The sequence below is a fragment of the Hakea prostrata genome, chromosome 11 (genome assembly GCF_041222555.1).
Source record: "Hakea prostrata isolate BN-2017 chromosome 11, UWA_Hpros_2, whole genome shotgun sequence".
NCBI lineage: Eukaryota > Viridiplantae > Streptophyta > Magnoliopsida > Proteales > Proteaceae > Hakea > Hakea prostrata.
The window spans coordinates 23,249,928-23,275,135 of NC_142610.1; the positions used below are offsets into that span (position 1 = coordinate 23,249,928).

At 36.2% G+C, this 25,208-nt stretch overlaps 5 protein-coding genes across 6 annotated transcripts; 3 read left to right on the plus strand and 2 right to left on the minus strand.

The window, feature by feature from the left end:
• The first annotated feature begins 2,003 nt into the window (after nt 1–2,003).
• Nucleotides 2,004–5,094, plus strand: LOC149001009 (uncharacterized). Its single transcript, XM_089140875.1, has 4 exons — nt 2,004–2,487; nt 3,958–4,116; nt 4,250–4,358; nt 4,477–5,094. Exons 1-4 carry the CDS (start codon nt 2,167–2,169, stop codon nt 4,659–4,661), a joined length of 774 nt encoding a protein of 257 aa, XP_088997001.1. The 5' UTR covers nt 2,004–2,166; the 3' UTR covers nt 4,662–5,094.
• Nucleotides 5,095–7,528: 2,434 nt separating this feature from the next.
• LOC149001010 (uncharacterized) lies at nt 7,529–9,842 on the plus strand. Its single transcript, XM_089140570.1, has 4 exons — nt 7,529–8,041; nt 8,837–8,995; nt 9,115–9,223; nt 9,332–9,842. Exons 1-4 carry the CDS (start codon nt 7,718–7,720, stop codon nt 9,493–9,495), a joined length of 756 nt encoding a protein of 251 aa, XP_088996696.1. The 5' UTR covers nt 7,529–7,717; the 3' UTR covers nt 9,496–9,842.
• Nucleotides 9,843–11,967: 2,125 nt separating this feature from the next.
• LOC149001011 (2-methylpropanoate--CoA ligase CCL4-like) lies at nt 11,968–15,894 on the plus strand. Of its 2 annotated transcripts, XM_089140440.1 has the most exons (3): nt 11,968–12,965; nt 14,010–14,860; nt 15,082–15,891. In XM_089140440.1, exons 1-2 carry the CDS (start codon nt 12,159–12,161, stop codon nt 14,850–14,852), a joined length of 1,650 nt encoding a protein of 549 aa, XP_088996566.1. In that variant the 5' UTR covers nt 11,968–12,158; the 3' UTR covers nt 14,853–14,860; nt 15,082–15,891. The 2 variants fall into 2 exon arrangements, with proteins under 2 accessions (XP_088996566.1, XP_088996565.1); XM_089140439.1 differs by having other exon boundaries at nt 14,010–15,894.
• On the minus strand, nt 15,567–17,101 carry LOC149001012 (putative pectinesterase 29). Its single transcript, XM_089139249.1, has 5 exons — nt 16,826–17,101; nt 16,551–16,716; nt 16,223–16,423; nt 15,871–16,130; nt 15,567–15,747 (listed from the first exon to the last, which is right to left on the minus strand). Exons 1-5 carry the CDS (start codon nt 17,068–17,070, stop codon nt 15,567–15,569), a joined length of 1,053 nt encoding a protein of 350 aa, XP_088995375.1. The 5' UTR covers nt 17,071–17,101.
• A 2,777-nt stretch (nt 17,102–19,878) lies between these two features.
• On the minus strand, nt 19,879–23,463 carry LOC149001013 (uncharacterized). The gene is given in 3 exon segments (XM_089140452.1): nt 19,879–20,313; nt 20,737–22,347; nt 22,350–23,463. Coding segments are annotated over 3 exon segments (3,087 nt in total). The 5' UTR covers nt 23,437–23,463; the 3' UTR covers nt 19,879–19,924.
• Between the last annotated feature and the right edge of the window lie 1,745 nt (nt 23,464–25,208).

Genomic DNA, 25,208 nt, shown 5'->3' on the forward strand with positions numbered 1-25,208 from the left:
TAAGAATGAATGTTTTCTTGTGTTGTTGATCTTGATAATCTGTATGAAGTGTCTATGAGTGTTGTTTTGAGTTCCTCTTAGCTGTTTAAGAAGTCAGCCTAGAGTCCAGCGCTCTTTACCCACTAGACCTATTCTTCATTGTACTTTCCATCCCCTTTGTAAAAATTCGGTGGAACAATCACACCCCTGAAGAAGTTCCTCATCTTATTGGGAGTTCAAGTATGCTTTCAATTTCGAGGACGAAATTATTTTAAGGGGGGGAGATTGTAAAATCCCACCTAACCCTAACCTTGCTGCTGTGCCGAATGCATACCTACCAACCCCAAATAGAACTACACTTCTAGGTTAGATCTAACCCCATGCGACGCTCAAACATGATATTTAACTACATCTCCTTCACGAAATCAAATGCAAACTTTCTCCACACACCATCTTCGCTTATATGTGAGGTATCCTCATTGATCTCACATATATCATTCAACATGCATCATCTCAAGGTACCCAACCTTGGGTACGGGTGTCGCTTGACCCGTATCTTCAGACACTTCAGAATGGATTTCACTAACACGGAAAATTGAGGGAGAAAAATTCGGAGAACTTCCTTCGTCCAAAATTTCTCAACCTCCACCCAAGCGTTAACAACCTTGACTCCACCTTCTACTATCACAGATGCCCAGAGTTACTTCACTCGGCTTTATTATGTTTCAAACATATTTTATTATGCGTGTTTGTCCACGTTCTTTCACTTGATATTGGGTTGTAATATTTTAGAACCTAAATATTTTATAAATTATGCACTTTACTGTTTCATATGCTTTATTGTGTTTTATGCTTTTGTTTAATTAATGATATTCATGATTTTGTGTTTCATATACTTATTGTATCTTATTCAAGTTGATTCATTATGCAACATTACAATAAATTTTCTAAGTTCATGTTGAGCCTATTATTCACTTCTATTTAATAGAGTCATTTTTGGATCGATGACTCAAGATGCCCCTACTCAATCTGGGGGATTTCACATTATATATGTTTTTTATTTAGATCTGAGGTTCATCCGCCAGCTTACTCCAGACCTCAACTATTTTCTCAGGGAGCTTTTTATAATATAAAAACCAGAAAAGTAATATTATTCATTTATTTATTAAATTAATGAGCAAATTGCAGTAGCACCCCAAATTGGAGGCTGTAAATCACTCATACCCCACTTTTTGTTTAAAAAACATATAGGTCATATTCTGATAGAATCGTTAGTTTTATTATCGTAAAGACTATTATACCTTTTCAAGAAATCTTATTTTCATGTACCAAAAAAGAAAAAAAAAATTTATTCCGCTTATGAAAGTTATTTGATGAAGATGTTATGATGAATTTTTTATTTCCTCAGATTTTGGTAAAGGCATTTTTAAAATTAAAGAAAAATAAACAATTGATTAATCGTTTTACTAATAGAATGGACTTATGTCTTGAATAAATTGGGGTGTTTGTATTTTAAGCAAATTGCACTGGCGCCCCAATTTATGTTTAAAAAGCACTGATATCCCAAAATTGAATTTTTATTATATATACTTGTCAAATTTGTCACGGAAAGCAGTTAAATCACTGTTTATTTTAAAAAATAACCCTATAATAAATAGTGTCGAAAAGGTTTTTAGTGAAAATTTAAAAAAACATATTAAATGAAAATTCAATTTTGGGGTCTTAGTGCTTTTTAAACATAAAATGGGGGTGTCAGTGCTTTCAGACCTCTATTTTGGGGTGCCAATGCAATTTGCTCTTGTATTTTTCAAAGAAAACGTAGAGCTTCAGTGCTTTAAAGCCTCCATTTTGAGGTGTAAGTTTCAATTTCCTCTTTATTTAACTCTTGAAACCAGCTGACTTGGGTGAAATGAGGGTAAATTTAGGTAATTGGAATCGTCTTTGCCAAGTGGGTTGAGCTGATTTCCCAAAAGAAATATATATATTTCTCAATCGCATCTCCAAAGATGCCGGATATGCCGCTGTGCGCTTCCCTTTTAAGCAGTTGAGAAAGAACAGGAATCCTAAATCTTTACTCTTCTTTCTTCACGGATATAAGTATTACTTCAATCCTTCCCATATTTCTTATTGAGAGAAACCCACAACACATCTTCCCCTGTCTTCTCCACAGCTTCAATCGTTCAAAAAATGGCATCAGAAAGTCAGTTTGTGCAAAATGTGGTTGTATTGAGGCACGGCGATCGGATTGACCATGCAGATCCCAAATGGGTTTTGACGGCTGCCCGCCCTTGGGATCCATATCTGACCGAAGGAGGTAAGATGCGAGCATTCTCCACCGGAAGAACACTCAGAGGGAAACTTGACTTTCCTATTCATAGAGTCTTTACTTCTCCATTCACCCGTTGCCTTCAAACTACTACTGAGGCTGTCTCTGCTCTTTGTGCTGTTAATGATGATGGTTCTCACGTTACAAGCGAAAACGTTAAAATCGATCCTTCAAAACTCAAGGTGGGTTTGTTAGATTATACAGTTTCATTGCTTTTTATTGGTTTGTTTTGATCAGCTTCTAATGGGTTTATGATTATAAACTATTCTTGGTGTTTGTGGTTGATTATTGAATCATTAATGGTTTTGATCATTACCATAAAAAACAAATTAATGGTTTTGATTGAGGAATAGGGCGTGTTTATTTCTGATGAGTTTAAGATTATATGGATTCTCTCAAACTGCTTCTCATGGTTAATGACTGGTAACAAGAACAATTAGCATCAGGAACTAAATTTCAAAATTTTTGGGTAATCAAGTGAATCTTCTTTCAAGAATAAAACTTGATTTTTTTTCTGTCTGAGTTCGTGTTTACAACGTATACTAATGCTTCTTATTTAGAGGATCTGTCCTGCTACTCTTGGTTTATGGTAACTTAGGAGTTGTATGGCAATGTTTCTGTTCCATTTCCCTGTTTTTGGGTAAAAAATAGTTTTTTTTTCTTCTATTACCATGCATTTTCATTGTTTCTTACTGTTTCTGGGGCTGAAATCATGTATGGCTACAAAGGAAAGAAAATGATTTTGTAAAAGAAGAAAAAAATGGAGGAAACAGGGAATTTTTTTATAAGTTTCTAGGGTTTCAATATAGCAGGTGCGCTTCTGCCTTTTCAAAAGAAGTGTTTTCTTCCCTGAGAAGCATCACTTTGGAGTTTTTCAAAGTGGGCTTAAAATTGTGCCAAAGTGCTGGTTCGTCTTAAAAAAGGAAAAAGAAAACACAAAAAATAAATCGGTTACTCATACATCATTTAGGCTGTTTCTGTTCAAAAAATGTAAAAGAACACAAGAAACAAGAAACATGAATGTTGCCATACAACCCTTTAATAATTCTATAATCCTCGAGAGAATTGTAGAAAAAGAAATAATTTTAAGAGGGAATGCTTAACTGCTTGTATGCTATTGTTGGGTTTTCACTTGGAAAAAATACTCATAGCTGGATGTGGAGACTTAGAGATACTTGGACACCTGTCCTAAATGGTTCTTTAGAATTTTAAGCATCTGCCAGGTCCCTAACAGGAGGTATTGTGGTAGGGTATAGCAAGGCTAGAACCGTGGCAACCCATCTGCCTCTGAGGATCCCTAACACTAAAATCAGAATAAACTAGCTGTCCAAAGCTCAAAGCAGGCTTGCTGAATCTTCCTCATAATTAAACCTACAAATATTTCAAAAACAATGTAACCAATTGAACCAAAAGTTCAATGTGCTGAAGGTTTTGAATCAGTTAAAACTTTCTGGAAAGAATGCATGGTTCATTATTTTACCTTGCAGCACACCTTGTTTACTTGATCTAACTGAATGATATTTTAAAATGAAATATAAATCATTTCCTGCATTTTGAATCACCTGTTACACTGAAATTGCACAGATTGTGTTGCCAAGAATGATAATTGACTGCGGTCTGTTATTTGGATGGACATTAAAACTTACTTTCAGGTCTCTATTGAGTATGGACTGTGTGAGTTCTTAAGTACTGAAGCTATCAAAACTGAATATCTTCCGAAGGATGGCAAATTTGTTTATGATATGTCAACTCTTGAAGGGATGTTACCTGCTGGGATGGTAGATAGTTCTGTTGAACCTATTTACAAAGAGGTATACATACTTGAACCTACCTTGATGATTCCCTCAAAAACTCTAAAAGCTTAGGTGAGTTAGGAATTGCAGTTGTGGTTTCTGTATCTTTTTGTGTCTTACTGACATATCAACTTTCTATGAGTAAATGCAGTTGCCAAAGTGGGGAGAGTCGAAAACAGATGTTAGCAACCGATATAGACATGTCATTAAGGCCCTTGCAGACAAATATCCTAATGAAAACTTATTGCTTGTCACACATGGTATGCCTTGTCTTCTTGGTGATCATTGATTCCCTGTTTTCATTTCAAGTCTTGAAATATTATCCTCTAGTAGATGCTTGGATTGTGATCATCTTGAGCTTTTCGCATGTGTATACAGCTGAAGCACTGGTGGTTGCTTTGACTGCATTACTTGAGGACATAACCTTGTCTTCAGTAGATTATTGTGCATATCTGGAGACAAAGAGAAAAGCCTCCCTCAGCGATTGTGAAACTTTGAGTGCCAAAGAGTTCAAATTGATTGGTGATTTCGGTATGCACTACAGTACTGTGGGTACATCTTAAGCGAGTCAACATCGGTTTCCTTCTGCAATCAGCTCTTAGTTAAGAACCCGTGTTCGATGGAAGATTTGTGTTCTTCATAATAATCACTCAATTCTTTTCAGAAAGATTTTGTGAAATTTATTTAATATTTGATAGGTGGAAAAGGACTTGATGAACTGAGCTGAGCTCATTCTCTTGTATGTCATATTTTTACTGTTATGTTAAGTCCTAGATAATAGACTATGAGATGGTTATGAACCCATTCTGTTCCTCTATGAGATACAATTAGAGAAAGCCATGCATAAATTATGACATTTCAGTTGTATTTTGAGCCAGTGGTCTTGTTTCAGCTGTGGAGACTACTTTGAAAGATGATTTAATTGGTCCAGGGTTTCAGGCTGGAGTGATGGACACTCACTCTGTTTTGGCTTAATAATATCTTAGTTCTGGGTTTTTATTGTTTGAACTTAGATTTTTAGACCCTTATTTTCTTTTCTATTCTTCTTGGAGATCTGGATGCCAGAATTTCCTTCACTCTGCTGACCCTATCTTGTGCTGTACCATGAAGCATGAAGAATTCTGAACTATCTTTGACAGGACTGAACAGATTCAAGGGTTGGTTCACTCACCAAACCCAGCTCTACTCTGTTGAGCAAGAGCAAATCATGTCATGTCAAACCCTAATTGGAAGGCAGAGGGTTTAAATGTTGAAACCCATTTGCCAAAAGAAAAGAACTGATATTTTACAGCCACAATGCATGACTTGGCATCAAGAACGCTATCTTTACACCCTTGCACCATACATTCATGAGGGGGCTAACTTTTAGTTGATCTTGTTAGTACTTGGAGGCGAGGTCCCTGCTTGGATGAAATTCAAAATTCGAATCTCCAACAAACCTGATCTAATCCACTCGGTCAAATTCAAAATTGGAATCTCCAACCAATCTTATCCTGTCGATTGATATAATAAGAATCTAACTGAACATCAAGTCTAGTCTCAAATGAACTCTCACAACAGTTGATCCACAAGTTAGGGTTAGCACGTTGGTGCAAAGAACGAAAATTAAATAGTAATAGCAGCCTTTGAATGGTTTTTATAGGGTTAAGGATAAACTAAATACAACTCCATTCCTAATCAAAATTTGATACCAAATAATGAAAATTCAAAATCAAAATTTTCAAATTTAGTTTGGATCGATCCATACTTATCCTCTTGATCCAGCCTTGAGGTTCAGGTACCCTTATAAGTGATACACTTCATAAAAAAACACTTTGTAGAGGATTCAAACTTAAATTTTACAAATGCATATGTGCATCAACAAAACTGCCATTCCATATAGATCGTCGTGGCCATGAGGCGTACTCTGTCCGCCGATCAAGAATCCGAAAAGGGTATCATAAAGACTCGTCTTGTGCTGCAAAAAGGCAGCTCTTCTTCTCGTGCCCTTAAATGCTAGAAGCTTTAAACATAGCTTGCACGTAGAAAGTTCACAAGTCAACAACACTCAGCTTAAAGGTAACTCACACACATACAAAACCATTGGCCTTAAAAAAGAAAAAGAAAAGGGAAACTCATTCAAAACCATCCAAAGTAAATCCTTCTCTCAATTGAGTTTGTAATAGCGATAAGTAGGATCGAATCCACAGAGATTAGTGCAGATTCAACTCATTTCCATTGTTCCTTCTTGTAGAAGTTTTCAGCCAATTCTGCATCATTTTCAATTTTGTCATTTCCATTGTTCTCTTTAACAATGCAATTTTTCTTTTTAACAATGCAATTTTTCTTAATTCAGGTGCTTCATTTATTCCTTGTTGCCCATTCAGTGGTTTTCATTCTTTCTCATTGCCTATTTGCTTGTTTTTATTTATAATTGAGTCACTTTCTAATTCAGCTTCTTCTTTAAATGTTTGATCACAAGAGAGAACGAAATATTTGTTTATTGAATTACAACATTTTATAAAAATCCTTATGATTTAGACAAAATCAAATCTCCAGCTTTGAACATAATCAAATCCCCCATCAACTAAACAAATAACACTTTGAGATTTATTGGAAAAACTTACTTTTTCAAATGTTTTTCCACCCACCTTTATTCTAGCACACAAACGCAGTTGAAAGTTTGAAACCATTTTTTTCTCTTTTTCTTTATCTAGTTTTCCTAGTGAAAGTGTTCCGTTTTCTGACCCAATGACTCCCAAATTTTGCTATAGTAGTTCGAAATATCTTCATTTTTTTCATCTCAGCATCTCCTGGGGAAGCTCATTTGAATAAATGAGGTTTCCTGATCACTGGGGTTGTTCTATTTTCATATAATTTTTCTTGTTTTCACTCTTATTCAAAATTTATCAAATGGGTTCTTCTGCTTGTGGTGATTCTTTTATGTTCATAGTTTTTCTTTTCAATCAACTTAACCTTCCTTCTTGAAGACCATCAATAATGTTTATGGATACAGTGGAAACAGAGAACACGCAGAACAATTTTATTTAACAATAGAAACATATGTTTCTTCTAAGAAATGAATTCTTAATAGAATGAAATTGGAAACAATTAAAAAAGTAAAAATAAATTTAGATCCTTTCAATCTATGAAGAATGCCACTCCGTTCACCTTCTGGTAAGCATAGTCTTTATTGATAGCTTGTTTGGTTCAAGAAATCTTTCTTTGATGAGATGTATTTCCTTCACAACATTATTCATGTTCATACGTTCTTTTGGAGATTCCTTGAAGCACTGCACTGCAATTCAATTATTGAGGTAATGGAACCAGCAAAATATTATTTATTTATTTATTTATTTATTAATTAGTTCTTGAAACCACCGAAAGGAATCTCTTTGCAAGTGGGTTGAGCTGATTTCCCAAAAGATATATATTTTTCCAAAAAGATGCCAGATATGCTGCTGTTAAGCTTCCCTTTGAAGCAGTTGAGAACAGAAATCCTAAATCTTTAATCTTCTTCCTCTTCTTCTTCCCAGATATAAGTGTTACTTCAATCTTCAATCCTTCCTATTTTTCTTATTGAGAGAAACCCACTAACACATCTTCCCCTGTTTTCTGCACTGCTTCAATCGTTCCAAAAATGGCATTAGAAAGTGATCAGTTTGTGCAAAATGTGGTTGTGTTGAGGCACGGCGATCGGATTGACTATACAGATCCAACATGGGTTTTGACGGCTGCCCGGCCTTGGGATGCATATCTGATCGAAGGAGGTATGATGCGAGCATTCTCCACCGGAAGAACACTCAGAGAGAAACTTGACTTCCCTATTCATAGAGTCTTTACTTCTCCATTCACCCGTTGCCTTCAAACTACTACTGAAGCTGTCTCTGCTCTTTGTGCTGTTAATGATGATGGTTCTCACGTTACAAGCAATAACGTTGAAATCGATCCTTCAAAACTCAAGGTTAGTTTGTTGGATTATACAGTTTCATTGCTTTTTATTGGCTTGTTTTGATCAGCTTCTAATGGGTTTAAGATTATAAACTATTCTTGGCGTTTGTGATTGATTACTGAATCATTAATGGTTTTGATCATTACCCCCCCAAAAAAAAAAGTGGTTTTGATTGAGGAATAGGGCGTGTTTATTTCTGATGAGTTTAAGATTGTATGGTTTCTCTCTAACTGCTTCTCATGGTTAATGACTGGTAATAAAAACAATTCGCATAAGAAGCAAATGCCGGCCTGATGAAAACAACATCATCAAAATTGACTCTCTGCTGGGTTGGATGAATATGAGTGGATAGATCTGGGTTGAAAATAAGGAAGGTATTGTGGTTGGGTATGGCAAGACCGGAACTATGGCAACCCATCTGCCTCCAAGGATGAAATCCAAGAAGGAACCTCACCTTAGAAGAGTGAATTCAACGCAGTCCCTAACACTAAATCAGAACAAACTAGCTGACCAAAGCTCAAAGCAGGCTTGCTGATTCTTCCTTATAATGAAACCTACAAATATTTCAAAAACAATGTAACCAAGCGAACTAAAAGTTCAATGTGCTGAAGGCCTGTTTTGAATCAGTTAAAACTTTCAGGAAAGAATGGTTCACACCTTGTTTACTTGATCTAACTGAATGATATTTTAAAACGAATTTCCTGAATTTTGAATCACCTGTTACACTGAAATTGCATAGATTGTGTTGCCAAGAATGATAATTGACTGCGGTTTGTTCTTTGGATGGACATTTCAACTTCCTTTCAGGTCTCTATTGAGTATGGATTATGTCAGTTCCTAAGTACTCAATCTATCAAAACTCAATATCTTCCAAAGGATGGAAAATTTGTTTATGATATGTCAACTCTTGAAGGGATGTTACCTGCTGGGATGGTAGATTCTTCTGTTGAACCTATTTACAAAGAGGTATACATACTTCAACCTACCTTGATGATCTTAGGTGAGTGAGGAATTGCAGTTGTGGTTTCTGTATCTTTTTTTTTTTTTTTCTTACTGACATATCAACTTTCTATGAGTAAATGCAGTTGCCAAAGTGGGGAGAGTCAAAAACAGATGTTAGCAACCGATATAAACATGTCATTAAGGCCCTTGCAGACAAATATCCTAATGAAAACTTATTGCTTGTCACACATGGTATGCCTTGTCTTCTTGGTGATCATTGATTCCCAGTTTTCATTTCAAGTATTGAAATATTATCCTCTAGGATTGTGATCATCTTGAGCTTTTCGCGTGTGTATACAGCTGAAGCACTGGTGGTTGCTTTGACTGCATTGGTTGAGGACATAACATTGTCTTCAGTAGATTATTGCGGATATGTGCAGACAAAGAGAATAGCTTCCCTCAGCGATTGTGAAACTTTGAGTGCCAAAGAGTTCAAATTGGTTGGTGATTTTGGTATGCACTAAAGTACTGTGGGTACATCTTAAGCGAGTTAAGAACCCATGTTCAATGGAGGATTTGTGTTCATCATAATAATCACTCAATTCTTTTCAGAAAGATTTTGTGAAATGTATATGATATTTGATAGGTGGAAAAGGACTTGATGAACTGAACTGAGCTCATTCTATTCTTGTATGGCATATTTTTACTGGTTTTGTTAAGTCCTAGATAATAGACTATGAGATGGTTATGAACCCATTCTGTTCCTCTATGAGATACAATTAGAGAAAGCCATGCATAAATTATGACATTTCATTTGTATTTTAAGCAAGTGTTCTTGTTTCAGCTTTGTGAGTCTACTTTGAAAAATGATTTAATTGGTGCAGGGTTTCAGGCTGGAGTGATGGACACTCACTCAGTTTTGGCTTAGTAATATCTTATTTCTGGGTTTTTGTTGTTTGAACTTAGATTTTTAGACCCTTATTTTCTTTTCTATTCTTCTAGGAGATCTGGATCGATGCAAGATTTTCCTTCACTCTGCTGACCCTATCTTGTGCTTTCCCATGAAGCATGAAGAATTCTGAACCATCTTTGACAGGATTGAACAGATTTAAGGGTTGGTTCATTCACCAAACCCAGCTCTGCTCTGGTGAGCAAGAACACATCATGTCATGCCAAACCCTTATTGGAAGGCAGCAGGTTTAAATGTTGAAACCCATTTGCCAAAAGAGAAGAACTGATATTACACAGCCACAATGCATGACTTGGCATCAATAACACTATCTTTAACACTCTTTCACCATACATTCACAAGGGGTTCACTTCTAGTTGATATTGTTAGTACTTGGAGGTGGGTCCCCTTGAATATGTAATAATCTACCTTCACGGGTAGGGGATCTGAGACCCGCCATGCGAGTGGCTCGTTGATTCATATTTTGGCTGGTTTATCCCAATTAATTTGGATTGGCTTTTGTAGGGATGTTACCATTTTGGTTTGATTGCTGTTTTTTTTTTGAAATTGTTCTTTCAAAGCAAAGGGTTAATGAAAAAAAAAAAATTTTTTGTCTAATAAAGAAAGCAGCTATTCTCTTGTTTTTTTTTTGGTTGCCAATCCCGGTTTCCAAGGCTTTGCCCTGACTAATCTAGTGTTCGACTTGGGTTGCACACCTTGCTGTGGTGGGTGAGTCTCCCAGCGGAGATTTTTTGCATCCACAAGGTTTCGATACCAGAACCTTGCTTAAGCGGACCAAGCTGCTTACCACTTGGACCAACCCTCGTCGGTGGCAGCCATTCTTTTTTACTACCAAATTTTCTTTCTTTTGGTTCCACATTCCTATCCCATAATAATAAATTGGGTTTGTATGAGCATTCTGGACGCAACTAATGAAATAGTTTTTCTGGCCACAATTTCTGATATTCCACCCATTTCATAAAGCATTCGTGGTTTAATGACAGAAACCCAATATTTGGGAGATCTTTGCCTGAACCTATACGTGTTTCCGTAGGTCTTTCTGTAACATGCTTGTCTGGAAATATACGTACACATATTTTTTCACCACGACGGGCATTTCGTGTCATACAATATTTTATACTGATTAACATACCTTCAGTATTGGAATCTTATGTTGATTCCATAATAAAATTTTTCTTTCTAACATACCATACGAAATGTGTTATGTATAATACCGTAATTCAGTAAGATTACGGTGTATTTTCGTGGTTATATTAATGCAAAGAACGAAAATTAAATAGTAATAGCAGGCGTTGCATGGTTTTTATAGGGTTAATGATAAATTAAATACAACTCCATTCCTAATCAAAATCTGACCTCAAATAATTCAAATTCAAAAATTTCAAATTTAGTTTAGATTGATCAATCCTTTTCCTCTTGAACCAGCCTTGAGGTTCAGGTACCCTTTCAAGGTGACTCTCATCCAAAACCAAGTGCTCTGTCCACCCATATAGAAAATTAGAAACTTCCCAGATGGGGAAAAAATATCATAAAATAACAAAATATATGAAATAATTTATATAAGCAAGTATTCTTTTTTTATTTGAGAACTTAGTGTTTCATGATATATATAAAATTATAAAATTATTATATATTAAAGTATATAATAACAAATATTTTTTTTAAATTTAAAATCAGACTTTAAATCTCAGTCAATTATTTAGTATAAATGTGCACTACTGTGCACACAACATAGAATTTTTTTTCCTTGCCAACAGTGCCAGTATTAAATATAACACGACATAAATTTTATTAAATCTCAACCGTGCAAAATAATATGTAATGATTATACCAACTTAAGTGAAATAAATCAAAATTTTTAATCCAAAGTTCTTATCCAAACCATTCTTTTTTATGACTAAAATTTAATGAAGTAAAGTGAATGTTAGGCACCACAAACACTACTACTCTTAAGCTAATTGGGCCAGATCGAGAAAGTAACTTCTTCGATTCAAATACCTTATAATTTAGATGCACAACCAGACAAACCTGGAGATGTTGAATCCCATATCTCCACCTATCTCCACCTAATAATCAAAGCTCCATTCATCTAAACACCTAACTCCACTTTGTTTTGGTCCCATTGGTTTCAGTGTTGGTGAAACTTCTTCTTCTTCTTCTTCTTTATAATTGAGAGAAGGAGAGTGAGAGAGAGACAGAGAGGAGGGAAGGGAAGCCATGGATGCCTTAAAGCGAAGCTCTGCAAATTCTTCTCCGCTTACACCAATAGTTTTCCTTGAACGAGCTGCTATTGTCTATGGTGGTTACACTTCAGTCATCTACAACAACACCACCTACACATGGTCGGAAACCTACCGCCGGTGCCGGAAACTTGCCTCCTCTCTTGTCTCCCTCGGCATCCAAAGAAAACAAGTCGTCACAGTCTTTGCTCCCAACATTCCAGCCCTTTATGAACTCCACTTCGCCGTCCCCATGAGCGGCGCAACCCTCAACACCCTCAACACTCGCCTTGACGCCACCACCATCTCCGTTCTTCTCCAGCACAGTGAATCAAAGCTTCTCTTCGTCGATTACCCTTCTCGTCACCTTATCTTCGAAGCCATTTCTTTGTTCCCAAAAGGCACTTCACCACCTTCGATCTACTTCATCACCGACGTTGATCAAGAATCTTTGCAATTCAATGATCCTGACCGTACATATGAAGGGCTTATCAGAAAAGGTGATCCGGAATTCCACTGGATCAGACCGGAGAGTGAATGGGATCCTGTCGTTCTCAATTACACATCAGGGACCACTTCTGCTCCTAAAGGAGTGGTTCACTGCCATCGAGGTGTCTTCATCATGGCCCTTGACACTTTGATCGATTGGTCTGTACCAAAACAACCCGTTTTCTTGTGGGTCCTACCGATGTTCCATGCCAACGGCTGGAGTTTCACCTGGGCTACGGCTGCCGTCGGCGCAACTAACATCTGTCTACGGAAATTCGATGGTGCGACCATTTATGACGCAATCCATCGTCATAAGGTATGGGTTTGAGTTGGGTTCACCAAACTGCCACACTCCCTCCCACTTTTTCACTGCAGATATTGGGGAATCTGGATCATCATCCTGTCAGGGGAGCACTCTGTGTTCCCTGGACGGTTTTACCACCAAAAAATTAGTGGGCCCCACAGGTAAAAAATAAAAAATAAAAATAAAAACTCTCATCACCCAACCCCTGGCCCCCTGTAATTTGTGATGATAAAGCCGTCAGTGAGCACAAAGTGCTCCCCAACGGGTTGAGGATCCGGACTCCATATTGGGGTGGGACTCATATGGGAATCACTGAGGCTCTCCCATTTGATTTATTTTATGAGTTTGGATCGCTTTCTCATCGGGGGAGCATATATTATTCCCTTGTTGCTTATTAAACACATAAGATGTGTGAGGTCTACATTTAATACTGGTAAAATAATTAAAAGTTGGACCCCCAATGAATCTTATATGGCTTTACATTTATTATATGGTGGAGAAGCGTCAAGAGAGTAGTATGTGTTTTCCTGATTGGGAGGTTTGACTCTGTTTTATCAACATTCAAAGGTAAACCCCACCTCTATTGCTGAGAAAGAAAGCATCAGGGGAGCTCATACATCTCCTCTGATTGGGAGGTGATCTAGACTCGTTAAGGTTTTTTATTATTCGGGTTGTGTCCAAGCAAGCCGGCCAACCGTTGGATGCTCCACCATAGGTACCATAGGTAGGGCATCCAGTAGTTGGAAGTCCAAACACAGGGGATCTCAATTTGGGTTTGAGAAGTTTGGATCATCTCATTGTCAAGGGAGAACTATATGCTTTCTTAATACTTTTCTATCACACAATAGTGGTGGATCTCACTTTCTAAATATTAACCTAATGAATCATACGTCACATTTTGGTACATATGTCTCACGTAAGCCCCTATTATGTGGTGAAGAAACGTCAAGATAATACATTTCTCTCCTTGTGGAGGGCATTTGTAATCGGGTTTGAATTGGTTCAGTTTTTGATTATTTGGTTTTGAATTGGTTCGACTTTGATTATTTGGTTCAGGTCACACACATGTGCTGTGCACCTATAGTGTTGAACATGCTATCAAGTGTACAAAAGATTAAACCATTGCCGAAGCCGGTTCATATTCTGACTGGTGGTTCACCACCACCGGCGGCGATCTTGTCAAGGATGGAAGCTCTAGGGTTTGTGTTGTCTCATGGGTTTGGGATGACAGAGACAGCCGGTTCGATAATCACATGTACATGGAAACCCGAATGGGATAAGTTACCATTGGTGGAGAGGGCAAGGTTGAAAGCAAGACAAGGAATGAGGACAGCTGCCACAATGGCGGCCGACGTGGTGGATACCGAGTCAGGAGCGAGTGTTAAGTGGGACGGATCGTCACTCGGTGAAATCGTCTTGCGAGGTACAAGTATCACTTTGGGTTACTTGAAAAACCCTAAAGCAACAGCTGAGTCAATGAAAGCGGGTTGGTTCCATACAGGTGACATGGGTGTGATACACCCAGATGGGTATATACAGATCAAGGACCGGTTAAAGGATGTGATTATAAGTGGAGGGGAGAATGTGAGTAGTGTTGAGGTTGAGTCAGTGTTGTATTCTAACCCGGCGGTTCAGGAAGCGGCCGTGGTGGCTCGACCGGATGAGTATTGGGGTGAGACCCCTTGTGCTTTTGTGAGCTTGAAGACTTCATCAGAGTCTAAGAAACCATCAGAGAAGGAGATTATTAAGTTCTGTAGAGCTAACTTGCCTCACTATATGGTCCCTAAAACAGTAATCTTCATGGATGAGCTACCAAAGACATCAACAGGGAAGATTCAGAAGTTCATGCTTAGAGATATTGCCAAGAGTTTGGATCAAGTTCATATGAGTAGGTTGTAAAACTCGAGGTAACTGCTTTGTTAGATTATATAGTGGAATGGGTTCCTCTGTTTTACTGTCTTAGAAATTGTTATGAGATTTTGATCCAGGAACACCTTCTGTTTTATATGATTTTCTTACAAGTTTTTAGAATTGGGTCTTCCAAACTGTCCTGGATTCTTGCTGTAATGCTAGATATGATCATTAACTGTGCTCTGTTTCTTGGATGAATCTTTCATCTTCATTTCAGGTCTCTAGTATGGAATGTTTGAGTACCTAAGTAATAAAAGTCATCAAAACTGAATTTGTCCCAGAAGATGGCAAGTGTATTAATCAAATCTCAAAGCTTGAAGAAATGTTAACAGCTGGGACAGTAGATACCTCTGTTTAACCTGTTTAAGAAGAAGCACAGAAGCCTAGATGAATGAAGACTTGCAGCTGTGTTTTTTGAATTTCAATTCCTGGAAAGCTCAAATTTTCATTGCTGATTAGGTTTCTCTTACTCCTGTTCTGCAACTTTCTAAGTATTGAAGTGGGACTAAGAACAGCAATTACTGTTGATCACTTTGTAGATTTCTTGCATAGACTCAATAAGACTAAGATTGCAATTCTATAAACAGAAATATTAAAGAAATTTAACTCCATGAGCATCTTAATTGAGATAATATAACACTTCAACAATACTAATACAATCCTTGAGGTGATACAAAAAGAGATTAAGACCTTAATGATATTTTACAGCTTCAGCATATTATAATGTGATGGTTGCTGTCTAAGCCATCCTTCTTTGTCAATGAAAGTCAAGTCAATTAACTTATTCACTGTACTGTGACTGAGATTCTTTAGCCAACTCACTCTTTCTGAAGTGTTTGATCCCAATCCATAGCAACTGACTTCAGCAAAAGTTATATCATATCTGACAAATAGTTAAAAGAGTTAATCATCAAATGTAATCTGATGAGAACATAGTTGCTTGTGAGAGAAATAACCATGATGGATGAAATAAGAAGAGAGAAAGAGAGAGAGAGAGAGAGCATACTCATGGCCCTGGAAGTTCCATGCATCCCATCCTTGAGGAACAATAATGGTAGACAAAGATGAATTGTAGAATAACACCCTTGAGTAGTCTCTCCAAGCTCTTCCTAGAAAAGCAGCACCATTTCCAAGCACTGCACAGTGTTTAAACACAAACCCATTTGTATCAAAAGGATTGTTTCTTCCCTGAGCTGTTATATAACCTGGATATAACCATCTCCCATAAGGATCTAGCTTCTCTGCTGTCACGTATATCACACATTTCTGTACAAGAAACAGCTTTAGTAACTTCTGCAAGTCAGTGAAGTTCCCAAAACTAAAATTGCAGGAAAGGAAAGTTGTACATATAAATTAACCTCATAAATGGATTGACCCATGCCAAAGATGAAATCAACTGCTCCTTCTATATGGCAAGATTTATAGTAATGCCGCCCTTGCATGTCCCACAATGTGTCTTGCATTCCATAGAAATTGCATTTGTAGAATGATGATTTGTCACCTGCTATCAGTGCAGCTACTGCTGGTACTCTAGGGTTTTTCCTCTTTGGATCTTCAGTGTTATATGTATTCTGTGGAGAGAGAGAGAGAGAGAGAGAGAGAGAGAGAGAGAGAAAGAGAGGGAATGAAGGTTTATATGTGTTCAGGAATGATCATATTACATACAGGGCAGCACATTAACAAGATCATTACCTTGAAACTTATATGTTTTGCAGCAAAATTGTCTGCAAAAGAACTGAAAGTAGGGCTTTCAGCTATTGTAGCATGATCACCCCATGCAATAATGGTGTTGTTTCTCCCTTCTCCTCGAAGTAAAATGAATGGCTTATCAAATGGAATTAAAACCTTCTCTCTGCATTTATATAAACAAACAGAAAACAAATAGATACATTAAAGATTGAGTACTGAACGTAATTGATAAAACCAAACTGTAAGAATTATATACAAGATTGATTAATTACCTATAGATGCCACGCTTGACTTTGATACTGATCCATTGCTTGTTGTTTGAAGGAACAGAATCAATAGCAGATTGAATGGTTTTGAAATCTCCATACCCAGATGAATCAACCATGATTTTTCTCAATGGATGAAGTCTTGATCCTCTTAACTTTGATTGATGATCACCATTGACCAAATCAAAACCCATAAGTAGTGTTACTAGAATCAGAGAAACCATTACTCTGAACAGTTTACTACAACACATCTTCTGTCTTCTGAATCATGAACTCAGAGGAGAAAAGAGTGGTAAAAGACCTTTTAAAGTTTCTAAGGAAATGATGGAATGAAAGAGGAGAAGAAATAAGAAGAAACAAATTAATCAATGTTCAAAAGGAAACTGTAATTCATTTATTTCTTTAACTGGTTAAAATTATGATTAAATATAATTTTCCTTGTTTTTTGAAGATTTGACTCTTTAGTTTCTAAGCTATTATTTACCAAAGATATTTGGTTTCTTATAATAGAGAAAAAGTCAATCTTTTCTCTAGAAGAAATCAATCTTTTCATCACAATGTAAAAAGGAAGAATTTGAAAGAGAAAACGAGAAATCGGTTTGCTGCAATAGTGCTAGACTGCCTAATAAGGTAGATAAGTATCCATTTAAGGGTGTTGAGAATGATTATATAGAATAGATTTTTAAATCTCTATCTTCATGTATCTTCTCATTGTAAGGTAGAATTTTAATTTTGGATTTGAAAATAGGTTTTGTTTGGTTGGGTGTTTGCAAATCTCAAACCCTCACATTTTTAGGTCAAAATAAGTTCATCAATCACCATCATCTTGATTTAGGGTTAAAAAACCTCAAATTCTAGGTCTAACCTTGTTAGGTTCAACCTAACATAAGCTTGCCCTAATTGACCTTGAACAAATTAGGTTGTGTTGGGCTGAGTTGGAATTTTTTGTCATTTTTGTCCTAAGAAGTCATGTTATTTATTTTCAATATTTGATTTTTTTTTTTGGTATTTATGACCTCTCTACTGAAAAGTATGGATCTTTACCACTCAACCAACCCTGCATTGGCAATATTTGAATAATTTTACTGCGATTAAAAAATTAAGTACAATTAGGACTCAGAAGGAAGAATACACATGTTGACTTGGCGATTCCTTGTTTCGATAGTGCACAAAAGAAAGTTATTGCCATTTGGAAGATTGTATTGATTTTGGAATTCCACGTTACATTGAAAATTCTTGTATTATTCGTTGGGTGTTCATTTTGGTATATGGGCATTTTTGTCTGTTAGCAAATGTGTGAATTTGTGAGAACATAAGAGATGTATTATATCATAGTGTATTATTATTATTATTATTTTTGGTTCCCGCACCAAAACGACAAGCGGGGAAATTTATTAATTGAAAAGCGAAGCCAATGGAACAGAATTAGATAATGTATTATTATTAATATTATAAAAAATAGGTACTGAAGTTGTGGCAATCTTTCACTAGACCAACTTGTCCTGTTTTCCACTAACGAAGACTTCCAATATATTATTAGAAACCAAGTATTTTGGTTGTTTTCATCAACAAAGTTGTCGATTTATATTTTTTTTGACAAATGTTCAATTGGACCAAATTGTCTCATCACCTATAAAGACTTATTATATAGAAAATAGGTGTTTTAATTTTTCTAGAAGGACAAAGATAAACATCAAACATGACTTCCCAATTGAATATTAGAAACCTAACCCAATAGTGATCACTGATTAGATTTCAAGGTGATGTGTCCAAAATCTGCTCAATCTTGAAATCCTTGATGAATGATCTGCAAAACAATATTAGACGTAGCTCGACCATGGGGTCAGGAGGCCACCTCCGAAGGTTAAATCAGTTGAGGAACTGATCACAAACCTTTGACTAGTTACAGAGCAGAAATTGAATACGATAGTAAGAGAAAACGATTTAGATACCTCGTCTAGGCGTCAACTATTTGTTTATATAGGTTTTACCTTTGATTCTCGATTCTTGGATGCGTTCGTGATCCTTCTTGATGGCCGTCTGATTGTAGAGTTTTGCTCCTGTTCTCGGAGGTAAAAGTAGTTTTCTCATAGGTCACAAATTGTCCCCCGCCTAAAGGATAGTTTCTATGATTAACACAATTCCTCACTCCTCAGAGTAGTAGTAATCGTTTATAACTCCATCATGTATCTCGAATTCCTCGGTGTCGTGCTTATCACTATTCTTCGCTTTTCATATTAAATAGAATAAATTACATATAAACTCCTAAATATGTTGCAATTAATTGTATCTACTATCTCAAAAAAAAAATAATAAAATAATAATAATAATTATTACAAAAGTATGCATAAAATTAAGGGTGTCCAATTATGGGCCCAACTAAGACGGACATGATTAAGCCCAACTGAACCCCAACCAACATGGCCCAATACTGGACGGAGCCGAATAGGTCCAATATTTTTGGACTGATAGACCTGGTTAGGCCCGGTCAAGACCTGCCCAGCCAGATCAATTGACACCCCTATTGAAAATTTGTTAAGTTTGAAACCATTTTTTCCCTCTTTTTTCTTTATCTAGTTGTCCTAGTGAAAGGGGGTCCCTTTTCTTCATCTTTCCTCTCTGGTGACCCAATGACTCCCAAAAGTTTGTTACAGTAGTTCGAGTAGTTCGAAATTTCTCTCATCTCTTTCACCTCAGCATCTCCTGGGGAAGCTAGCTCAGTTGAATAAATGAGGTTTCTAATGGGGGTTCTTCTATTTTCATATAATTTTTCACTCTTTTTCAAAATTTGTCAAATGGGTTCTTCTGCTTGTGGTGATTCTTTTATGTTCATAGTTTTCTTTTCAATCAACTTAATCTTCCTTCTTGAAGACTATCAATAATGTTAATGGATACAGTGAAAACAGATCACGCAGAACAATTTTGTTTAACAATGGAAACATATATATGTTTCTTCTAAGAAATGAGAAAGATTTTATTTTTATTTTTTTTTTATTGATAGATTCTTAGTGGAATGAAATTGGAAAACAATGAAAAAAATAAAAGGAAATTTGCCACTCTGATCACCTTCTGGTAAGCATAGCCTTTATTGACAGCTTCCTTGATTCAAGAAAGTCTTTCTTTGATGAGATGTAGTTCCCTTAGAACATCATTCATGTTCATACGTTCTTTTGGAGATTTCTTGGAGCATTGCACTGCAATTTCAATTATTGAGGTAATGGAACCTTGCAATTGATCTACCATATGACTAGGACCTTCATTCCTGTTGATCACAATCTCTTCAATTTCTTCACTGTGTTCTTCTGTGGGCTGGAGTGTTGCATCTAAAATTTGCATCACATGCGTGGGTAAAGCTGCTATTGCAAAGTTATGAAGATTTAGGTCAGCAGTAAACATCTGATCCGTTGGCCTTTTTCCTGTGAACATCTCCAATAAAAGGATCCCGTAGCTAAACACATCCCCTTGTATTGTTACGTTTCCTCCCATTCCGTATTCTAAAATTTAAAAGTCTCATTGTTAGTATGAGAACAAGAAATTTGTACACATTTATTTTTCATACAATAGGAAACACAATATTTAACACTAAAAAATTAGTAATAGTTAATTCTTTTTCAATTAAGAAACCATAATTTTTTTGATGATGTTGAAAAGAATCCAATTATATATAAAATTGTGATCCAAACATACAGATAGAAAAGCATGTTGATATATTCAATCAACTATTAAGAATAATCCCCCATATCAAACAATAATTAACGGATTGGAGTATTAACATAATAAACACCATCATCATTATTTAAGTCATGTTTAACAACCTATAGAAAGATTCAGATTAGAATAGATACATGGATACAAAGGACTACTGATACAATGCATTAATTGATAACTGAAAATAAAATTGTAATGTTATTTGTTACCTGGAGCTGCATAGCCAATAGATCCTTTAATTCCAATCGTACTGCTTTGAGCCTGAGATGAATTGTTGTCAGGTTCTACAAGAAGTCTCGCCAAACCAAAATCACCGACATGGGCAGTCAAATCTCCGTCAAGTAGAATATTGTTGGGTTTCAGATCACAATGAACAATTGGGGCAAAACAGTTATTGTGAAGGTAATCCAAAGCAGAAGCCACATCAATTGCAATGCTTAATCTTTGAAGAAAACTTAACTTTCTTGGAGGATTATGTGTCTCTATTGGCAAATGCAACCAATCATCTAGACTTCCATTCGGCATGAATTCATAAACCAGGGCTTTGAAATCATTACCCTTCGAATCAAGACTTGAGCAAGAAGTTAAAATCTTGACTAGATTTCGATGTCTAATGTTTCTCAATGCTTTGCATTCGGCCATAAAGCTCTTGTGGGCTCTTATATTTTGTAGGTTGAGAACCTTGACGGCAACAATGGTTTCATCTTGATCAATAATCCCTTTGAATACAGACCCAAAACTACCGGAACCTATGAAGTTAGCTGAAGAAAATCCTCTAGTAGCTTCTTGGAGATCTTTGTAAGAAAGCTTTAGAAACTGTTCACCAATTAATGGTGTGGATGATGGTGGTTTCTTTTTTGATCTTTTTATCCAATAAAGAGCAAGTGAGGAAGATATCAAAAGAAAACCAAGAACCACACCGACTATCACCAGGACTATTCTAAGAGCATTGGAGTTCTCTCTCTTGGTGGATCCAGTATGAGTTTTACATGTAGGCAAATGTAACTCTACAATTCCACCACAAAGTTTATCATTTCCATTCACTGAAATTGCACTTGCATTTTGGAAGATTCCTGTCGTGGGTACCTCCCCTTCAAGATTGTTGAAGGATAGATTCAAATTCTTCAACACTTTAAGTTTATCCAGATCTTCCGGGATTTTACCTGATAAATTGTTGATTGAAAGATCTAAATCTTGAAGCCCTTTCAAAAGAGTTATAGATTTAGGAATCGTTCCTTCAAAGAAATTACTCCCCATAAAAAGATATTCCAGACTTTCACACTCACTAATGGAGGAGGGAATTTCTCCAGATAATTTGTTTTTGGAGATATCCATTGTAGTAAGACTCTTCAAAGTACCAATTTCAACAGGTAAGGAACCAACTAGAGAATTGTAAGATAGACTGAGAGATATTGATAAGGAAGAAATGAGGAAGAGTTCCTTAGGTATTGGGCCTTGGAGGCTATTATTATCCAAGGTTAGGACTTGTAGCTGTTGACAAAGTCCAATGCTTGGAGGAATGATCCCATCCAATTTGTTGTTTTCTAAGTAGAGTTCATTCAAAAGAGTGAGATTACTTATTGTAGAAGGTATCTGTCCTGAAAGTCTATTTCCACCCAAGAATAATACTTGAAGTTTTGATAGTTTTCCTATGACAGATGGAATATTACCTTCCAAGAGGTTTATCTCAATGCCCAACTGAATCAAATTGTTGAGGTTCCCAATCCCATTAGGAATGGTTCCTGATATTTGATTCTTTCCTAGAACAAGATGTTGGAGTTGTGATGAGGTGTTTGCTTTAAAGTTGGGAAGGGGACCTTAAAACCATTTTCATCTAGTTGTAGGTATTTTAGATTTGTACAGTTAATCAACGAATGTACAAAATCTAAACCATTTGCTTCTCCCCCAATTCCCAGTTGATTTTCACTAAGGGATAGTATTTCGAGCTCTTGAAGATTTCCTAGGTTGTTTGGGATGGGTCCAATGAAACTGTTTACACCGAAATCAATTAACTTCAATGTTGAAATATTGGAGATGGAACTTGGAATGTTCCCTGAGAAGTGGTTTATCCCAAATTCTAGTACTATGAGATTTGGAGCAAGGTCTATGTCTTGTGGAATGCTTCCATGCAACCTGTTTAGAGGAACAGAAATCATTTTAATAGCTGAGAGATTAAATAATGAGACAGGGAGCATACCAGATAGGTTGTTTTTACCAAGAACTAGACTTTGTAAGTTTTTTAATTGGCCAAAGGATTCTGGAATGGTCCCTTGAAGCTGATTTCCACGCAAAGTGATGGTTTGGATGGAGGAAAGGTTCCCAAAAGAAGCTGGTATTTCTCCTGTTAATTCATTGAAAGCAATATAAAATGCTTCTAGATTTGTCAAAGATTCAAATAGTTCCCTCGGAATATTCCCGTAAAGATAGTTATAGGAGAAGTGAATTTCTCTTAGACAAGTGCACTTGGCCAAGCTGGTAGGAATTTCTCCTTCAAGACTATTGTTTCGAAAAAAGATGTACTCTAGTCGAAACAAATTACCAATTGCTTGGGGGATTTTGCCTTGGAAGCTATTGTTTCCAATGTCAAGGTAATGAAGAAAAGTGAGATTCCCAATGGAAGGAGATACGTTACCTCCCAAGCCCTTTCCTTGTATATCCAACTTGATAACCCTTTGTTGATGACGATGGCTACAATAGATCCCAACCCAGTTGCAAAAATGAATGGAATCGTTCCAAGAACTTAGTGATCCACGCGGATCATAAGTAGTTTTCTTGAATTCTAACAAAGCAAGTCGATCTGTCTCGTTGCTTCTGACGATCATGTTTTCACTATAATTGACTAATTCTACCAGCCTCAATGAGCTCCCAAAGAGAACAATGAAGACAAGAATAAGCTGGTGAGGTGCCATCAGAACCAAATCTAGTTTGAGTTTTGGTAGAATAGCTAGTCTTTGTTTTGATGTCTTTTGGGAGAAGAAGAGTATCACATTTATAAACATGGAATCGCATGCAAACACAAAGGAAGTTCAAAAGTCAACTCTCTCACCTTATTACTTAATTAGATATCATGTAAGATTTTCCCTAAAAAAATGGACGTGAAATAATGAATGGTGTCAAGTGGATCCAAATCTTGGAGTTTGTTTTGGAATCTAAATTGAAGATTCTTTGAGGCTTTCAAAGATTTTTTTTTCTTTTCAATTTTCTTACACACATCTTAACTACGAAAATTGCTTGGGTGCTATGCACGTACAACACTTGCAGGGAATGCTCGATCTCGATTGAAATTTCGATTTTGACATGTATAAAATTATGTTTGATGGCATAACCGTGGTTGACTTTCTCCAAAATTTCTATAATCCAAGTAGAGGATAATTAAGACTTCAATAAGATCATAGACCAATTGTAAGATATTAAAAGGAATTCTTCTTAAATTAATCCCATGCAAAGAGTGCTACGTTATTTTTTTAAAATTATTTATTTAAAGATTTGCACATCGGTGCTTCTGCTACAAAACTGATGATACGCTCTATTCGTCCAAAATTATAGATAGATTCAAAAAAGTTAACACCGTTTCTTGGTGGTTTACAGTTAATGACTGAGGTGAAATGTTCATTATCGAAGATATCTTAGGTTAAATTAAATGGAAGAATCCCTTCACTCATCTTCTTGGTTGCTTCATCAATGAAGAACCCACATTCAACCTCGCTATTCCATATTGGAGACAACATCCGAAGCACATCATGCTCTACCCAGATCGATTTGGCTTGGTAGCATTCTAAGTTAATCAGAGGACGCAAGGCTATGTTCTTCTTCGTCTGCCATGATGATTGTTATCTTTGGTGGCAGAGAGGAGCTGTTGCAAGTAATGATTCTGCTCCAGAAGCCAACAGTCAAAGAATTTGTTAGAAGCTTTACTTTAAGGGAATACCGTTATGAACAGCCTTCATGAAGTCTGCACTGTTTTGGGAGGACAGACATTATTGCTTGGGTAGGGAGTTTTGAGCCTTTGATAATAACTTCATATTATCAATGGAAGAAGTGGTGGATTCCTGGCTTTATAATGGAGTGGGATCGATTAACCTGAAGTGAAAGCCGAGGAGGATTCAAATTGGAACTGGATTGACAGTGATTTGTGTTATGCAAGGAGGGAGAGAAAAAGAGAGAGTGAGAGAGAAAGGGTTAGAAACCGAAAAGAAAAGGAAGAAAAACACACAAAGAAGGGTGGTGGTGGTTCTTTATTTTTTGATTGCTCAACTCTACCAATGAAGAAGATGGGTGAAGGAATCTAATGAAAAGAAATCTCTTAACCATCTTTATGCGTAAAGTTCAACTTCAAAGATAAAGCTCAAGTAGAGAGCATTTGAATCATTTTAATACAAGGAGTATTTTGGTTAGTTTTAAAAATTATTTGAAGTGAATCTATTTATAATTTTTGAACAATTAGGGGTGTCACGAGTTTCTTAAGAGAACGAGAGGTATGCATGTAAAAGACTTCTCTTTTTTTTTTTGACTCTTTTTCTTACTTATCTCTATCTATGATGACTTTTTTTTTATTTAATTAAGAAAATGCCATTTTTATCATTAAAAAAATGTATAAATAAATAAATAAATAAATTTATTTATTTATTTATAGAAATGTATAAATGATTACAAGTTGCATTAGATATTCGTGCAATTTGCA

What these genes read in the sequence shown, in the direction of transcription:
- LOC149001009 (XM_089140875.1), top strand. Translation starts at nt 2,167, where the DNA reads ATGGCATCAGAAAGTCAGTTTGTGCAAAATGTGGTTGTATTGAGGCAC. An exon ending in TCGATCCTTCAAAACTCAAG is followed by an intron (nt 2,488 to 3,957) that starts GTGGGTTTGTTA and finishes ACTTACTTTCAG; the next exon opens with GTCTCTATTGAGTATGGACT. An exon ending in CTTATTGCTTGTCACACATG is followed by an intron (nt 4,359 to 4,476) that starts GTATGCCTTGTC and finishes ATGTGTATACAG; the next exon opens with CTGAAGCACTGGTGGTTGCT.
- LOC149001012 (XM_089139249.1), bottom strand. Translation starts at nt 17,070, where the DNA reads ATGTGTTGTAGTAAACTGTTCAGAGTAATGGTTTCTCTGATTCTAGTA. An exon ending in ATATAAGTTTCAAGGTAATG is followed by an intron (nt 16,424 to 16,550) that starts ATCTTGTTAATG and finishes AATACATATAAC; the next exon opens with ACTGAAGATCCAAAGAGGAA. An exon ending in TGGGTCAATCCATTTATGAG is followed by an intron (nt 16,131 to 16,222) that starts GTTAATTTATAT and finishes TTTCTTGTACAG; the next exon opens with AAATGTGTGATATACGTGAC.
- LOC149001010 (XM_089140570.1), top strand. Translation starts at nt 7,718, where the DNA reads ATGGCATTAGAAAGTGATCAGTTTGTGCAAAATGTGGTTGTGTTGAGG. An exon ending in TTGAACCTATTTACAAAGAG is followed by an intron (nt 8,996 to 9,114) that starts GTATACATACTT and finishes GAGTAAATGCAG; the next exon opens with TTGCCAAAGTGGGGAGAGTC. An exon ending in CTTATTGCTTGTCACACATG is followed by an intron (nt 9,224 to 9,331) that starts GTATGCCTTGTC and finishes GTGTGTATACAG; the next exon opens with CTGAAGCACTGGTGGTTGCT.
- LOC149001011 (XM_089140439.1), top strand. Translation starts at nt 12,159, where the DNA reads ATGGATGCCTTAAAGCGAAGCTCTGCAAATTCTTCTCCGCTTACACCA. An exon ending in ACGCAATCCATCGTCATAAG is followed by an intron (nt 12,966 to 14,009) that starts GTATGGGTTTGA and finishes TATTTGGTTCAG; the next exon opens with GTCACACACATGTGCTGTGC.